The following is a 6,000-nucleotide window of genomic DNA, read 5'->3' on the forward strand; positions in this document are numbered from 1 at the left end:
ACACAGGCATAGGATTGCACTGTGGCGATAGTCGGTACAACAGATGACAGAGCGGAAGAGTTGACAAATCGGTCAAATTGAGTACACCGTTCCACCCATGGGGTGCACGTTGTTTTGGTCGGTTCAGTCAGGTGGTATTTTCATACGGGGACATGTATTAGCTATCAGACATGGATTGTTTCACGACTATGGGTCCAGTCATCAAGTATGAAAAACATGGCAGTTCCACGTGTTCCATCCATATGTGCTAGGTTACCTTACGAGTTTGAAGTTGAGGGTCGATTTTTTAAGCATGTTTAATTCGATAATCAATCAAATCCGACCAAAAAGCAGTGCAAGTCGGATAAGTCATGCAATTATAGAAATTCGGAATAGTTGTAGTTCTCACTATTGACTGGTATGCACAGAAAAACACAGTACTGATGGGCCCTAGTAAGTGCACTAAAAATTATCCACACGAAGTTTTACCGTGACATAAGTCAATATGTACGGAGACAACCGGGGACTGAAGGACTGTAGACAGTTAAGAATGGTAGATATTCTGACTACTTGCAAGTAAGGCAAACCTGATTGAAGACAATCTAGGTGAGCGGCAATCGCGAAACAGCCGGGACAGAGAACAGCGATGGAGTTTGGAAAACATTACGGCAGGTCTTGTGCCATGTTTTGGGTGTGATCTCTTTCCGCCATCAAGTCTTCAAGGAAGCGCTAGGATAAACTGGGTCATGTTGCACTTTCATAGCATTCGACAATGTCGGTGCTGAACCTTATGGGCCGAGGTGGCCATTCGGTGCAACGTAATTCACAGTCCAACCGACTGAAGTCTGTTCCTTTGCATGGTCTAAGAAAATTATGCAGTAACCCCTGATGAGTGAGTGAACAATGGGCGTTTGCAGATGGCTTCTAAATTCCTCGCTCCTGTCAGACAGAATACCCGTAAATCCAGACAAAGCGAACTGAGCAAGCTCTCGCGGATCCAAAGCCTTCAGAGGAGGCATTGCATGTGGGGCGAGATGGACCAAGTGGTTAGAGCGCGAATTTACTGACCGAAAGGTCCGTGGTTGGAACCCGACCTCTGCCTCTCGATTTCCCCTGTTTAGGCTTGGGCAACCTGACAGTATCCCACCCCTCGTGCCTCATTCGTGTGCCATGGCAGCTAGGCACCGAAAGGGTGCTACAGCTGAAGGCATTGCATGACTACATTTCAGGTTGCAGGACAGGACAACCTTACTGAGGGTGTTCAGTATTTGACTATTGCGTTTCGAACAAATAACAGGTGGTTGTTTGCAAAAATTACATGAGGCTAACCTTATCTCTGCCCACACTTCAACTACAGTTGAAAACCTAAACGTTATCAACGTTATCAAAGCTTTGATATTTCTTGAAGTACTAAAGCCTTGGCTTTATAGTTATTCCAGTTACTCCATTGTCCTATAATATCCGTTGTACAAATATTACTCAATAACAACGACCATCGTTCTTAACTCGACGATAAATGTAACGATCACTTCTACCTAGCCTTTTGTGTAAAGTTCACAAGCGAAACAGTGTGTGTAACATCGGCTGATCTTCATATATTGTTATTCACTTCCAAGAAACAGAAAAGTGACAAATCGAGGCAAACAAGTGTATGGAATGAAAAGATGTTCTGACGAAAATCATTAGGATTGTACGAATATTCGCAAGACGCCAGTCAGGAATATTATCCTCCGGGATCTCGTTCCTAGGCCAATACTAATCCACTGGTTACGTGGTCAACCTAGTTAGAATTGAGTGGCAAAGTGACAGAGCGAGATCCGACTATCCCAATATAATCAACAGACCAAAATATCAACTGACTGTACGCCGAAGATAAATAAAAGCGTTCAGCTGTAGCACCCTTCCGGTGCCTAGCTGCCATGCCACCCGAAGGAAGCACGAGGGCTGGGATACTGCCAGGTTGCCCAAGCCTAGACAGGGGAAGTCGAGTGGCGGAGGTCGGATTCGAACCGCGGACCTTCAGGTTAGTAATCCGCGCTCTAACCACTTCGGCCATCTCGCCCCACTGTACGCCGAAGAGTCTGTGTGACTAGTTGGTGTCACAAGATGGGTGGTAGACAGTGCCCGCTGAGGTCAGACGAAGTGCCACTGACCAAGCCTAAAGTGATTCGTTCTGTTCCGCGTTGCCAGGTTATCTATTTTTTTTTATCGTTGCCATCTCAAAGTTATTTTATATGCACTCTATTACATTGCATTACATTATTTCGTTCTGGTTTCTAATCTCTACGCTTCAATCACATATTTGTCTCACTTATACATTTACAAAAAGGCCACCTTAACACTCCGAATTTTCGGAGCATTAGGATTAAAATCGTGCTAGAGGTGAATCTCGGTGACTATGGTTGAACGAACCAAGTTGAATAATAGCTAGCACTGGCTGGTCATATGTGCCAGGCCACCAGACGACCTCTTATGTACACTGTACGTTTTCAGTTGTCCCCACATGAATTGACATTTATGGGCAACCAGTTAGACTGCTGACATCTTTAAAACTGTCCTATCCTGTTCACCCTACGCCTTTGTTTCCTTGGGTTTGAACCGGGTGAAAGGAGTCTAGCTGAGTACACATGCGGCTCGGCATAAACTATCATACATGTGGCTATATGGCTCACAGGACATGGCATATAACTAATCCCAGGGATGAGCGAGCCGTCATTTCTAGTCGGACTACCCAAGTTTATTGTTTTGCATCGAGTTTGTTCTTTGAAGTTTATGGAGGATGATGGGTCGATTCGGCTGTTGAACTCTCATTCCGATATGACGCTAAGATGTGTTTATATGATTAGTGTTGGGAGGCCTGTATGGTTTGTTCGTTAGCATAGGGCTTGTCTGCACAAAGCACTCAGAATTTCCCATTTTTCTCACACTTTAACAGAACGTTTTTTCCTCATGGTCGTACGGCACTTAGGTATCAGAGATTATTACTCGTCTATCGCGGTTTTTGGTGATGAGGAACCCACGGTATCACGGGTAAAACGAATCATAATTACAATAAAAAACCATGCTAGCCAAATAATGTAACCAACTAGAAAACAACATTTGCACTAGAAGAGAATCAACAGTAAACCAAGCAGTGTACTTCCACACCCGGGTGAAACAACCATACAGCTGTTTTCGAACTCGTTTTGAAAGATCTAATCTGCGCCAATGTGACGCAAATGTCTCAAGTGGCTTTACGAACAGCTTGCTCACATGAACAGCTTGCCAGAAATAGCAGATGACAGCGTATTCAAGCAACCACGCACAGACTCAAAAGATCAACGCTTACTTGAAATCGAACAGCTACTCCTCCTTTGTTGCCTGCGGCACCACCGAGTCCAGTTTTGACAGACGAGCTTGCAATATCTCGAAAGAGAGTAGCCAGACGAGCCCGGGCAAATACAAACAAACAAATTCCAACCAGTTGAACCGAATTAATGAGAATATAGGAGTCGCGCTCATGAACATCGCGGTTCAAATGTCGCTGTAGGAACAGGCCCCAGTCACGTTGATTAGCTGTCGGCTTGGATCCGGCGACGATGTTGCTTGTGGTCAGGTCAACAATCTCCTCAAACCCAATAGCAAATACATCGATAGGTTTATTTATCTGCTCGTCTGTGTAGTCCGGATTACGATAGCCCCACACTGCATCGGGTTTAACTGACTTAGCTAAATCCAAAAGCCAATCGGTCACGGACTCATGTTTGTGTGCCACACTGCGGAAATGCTTGCCACCGTTCACATTCCAAGTGCCAACGAAAACACGTAGGTTCTGAGATTGGACAAATTGGTTGTGTCGGTGCATAATGTTGTTCAGAAGGGCAGGAGGCAAACAATGCAAACGGCGGGGTAGATACTGTTCTGAAAATGTTGTGGTAAAGATAGAACAGATTAGAAGAACCAGCGAAGCGGGCTAAGGACTAGTTTAAAATTTGATTGGAAGCGAAAAACCGAGTTGTCTTTTAAATGTTCTTACGTTTTGGTCGCCCGGCTTTCATGCAGTGGCAAACAGATAGAAAAACACAATGCTGTCAAGGTAGCATATCGCCCTTAATTCACGGTCTGAATCACATCAGACTCCTGTGGTGCATGAGTTGATGTGCTTTCTACGGTGGGCATTTGGCATGTGATGCTATTCACAAAGGTGTCCCCCGATAAACGGGTAAAGTGCACTTCGGAGAACTGATTATGCTTATGGAATGGACTGACAAGAGAATTCAGACATGAGCAAGTTCAGAATCAATGATTAGCGCATAAACCGGAATTTGTGAGAATGCACCTCTGATGAATCCCAAATGTAACCAATACGTACGGCGGGTGCATGTCCATAAAACACTGCTGTGGTACCTGTTCAAAAGATTTCGTGAATGTTTAACCAGAATGTTTAACCGCAGGATGAACTGAAATACAAATATCCGGTCAACCAAAACCCTACTGGTTAACAGAACAGAGAACAAATGATATAAAATGAATATGCGATGGGCGGAGGTCACTCTAAAACGAGACCGCATTCAAGGCTATACATTCTGGAACACCGAAATTCCTACACGCAAACCAGTGAGATCAGCTACGGATTGTCTTGGAAAATGTTCATCAGCATACCATATGCGCTTAAAAGGTGAGAACCACTTCTCGATGCAAGTAGAGGTATCTGAACCATACAAGTGTCCAGCGACAACCTGCATATGATTGAACTGTAACGATAAAAGCTACAAGTTCTCAATGAAGACCTTCTCATTTGAGTCGGACAAACTGAAATGCTGAGAACTACTATAAGGCCGCTTCGTCTGGCGAGATGAAGCCGTTCGACATTCAACAGCACTATACGGTTGAATGCCCTGAGTTGAATTGTAGGTCCTTTGTCCACACAGTTGGGATAACCTAGCATGCTCTGAAGTACAGCCCAGTAAAGAAAGCTTAGCAATTATCTTTCAGTATTCTACTGTTGTACTGTCTGCTTACAAACGACACAATCACGTCTATACGTGATTTTCTCTAGTCAAATTGAGACGACCTGTCAGATGCGCCTACTGGGGCATCGTGAGTTCGAAAGCACCAATGCGCTTGACAACCGAAGTTAGTATATACAGGAGTGGTTCCAGGGTTTGGACACACTGCACGAAACCATGCAACTTGAAACTCGGACTAAGAGATAGTTAGTTCATTTGTTCTGATCAACGCTAAAACACTTATTTTCATGACACTGCAGCTATGTCGCTATTAATTCAGCTGTACCGGTTTAAATCCCTAGATGGTCACGTCAAAGTCCCTACGCACGTCGTTCCGTCCAGTCGAAGCTTCATGGAAACCTGTTGACCTTGGCAAATAAAAGGGTTACCGTATAGCCAAAAAAAACGATGAGACCACAGGGATTTGTAGCTGTTATTTCCTGAAGGCACGTAGTCAACCTACGCTCCAGATCATTTATGGACCACCTATGGTAACACAAACTTCACGTCAGCGACGTTTAGCTGCTCAGTCCTACAAAAAGCTTGGAACCCTTCGCAATAACCAGCGGCTGGGAAGCGCAGAGAGCTGTGGTCTCCTAAAACTTGCTTCGGTTGTGCAGAATTCACTTCTTATAACCACATATTTTCAGAATGGGTGTATATCAAAGAATTGTTGCGTTCTTGTGCTTAACTGTGACGGAATCCATTTTTTCGGGTCAATTTCAGGAACCCGTGAGGACATCAAAAAACTTTCAGTGTTTGACCATCGATGTCTTCGGAGCATTGCCCGAATCTGGTGGGAACACCGGATCAGCAATTCTGAAGTACGTCGAATGGTATTCGGGAGAAATAACTCACCCTCGATAGATGAACTGATCACACTGCACAGGCTGCGCTGGCTTGGCCATGTGCTACGTATGCCAGTCGACCGACTTCCACGAAGGACTCTTTTCGCACAACCATGTGAAAGGTGGAAGGGAGCCAGAGGCGGTCAAACAATGACTTGGCAGCGAAGTATGAAAGCCATTACCAG

The 6,000-nt window shown here is 44.7% G+C and overlaps 1 protein-coding gene across 1 annotated transcript in view; it reads right to left on the reverse strand.

The window, feature by feature from the left end:
* T265_13046 (hypothetical protein) overlaps positions 1 to 6,000 on the reverse strand; it is a gene marked incomplete at both ends in the record, with an annotated part of 71,740 nt that overhangs the window by 37,336 nt on the left and 28,404 nt on the right. Inside the window, one exon of the mRNA XM_009166890.1 lies at positions 3,308 to 3,879. Within this exon, the coding sequence (XP_009165154.1) occupies positions 3,308 to 3,879 (572 nt within the window). The remainder of the gene's footprint in view (positions 1 to 3,307; positions 3,880 to 6,000) is intronic.

The sequence above is a fragment of the Opisthorchis viverrini genome (assembly GCF_000715545.1).
Source record: "Opisthorchis viverrini unplaced genomic scaffold opera_v5_31, whole genome shotgun sequence".
Classification (NCBI taxonomy): Eukaryota; Metazoa; Platyhelminthes; class Trematoda; order Opisthorchiida; family Opisthorchiidae; genus Opisthorchis; species Opisthorchis viverrini.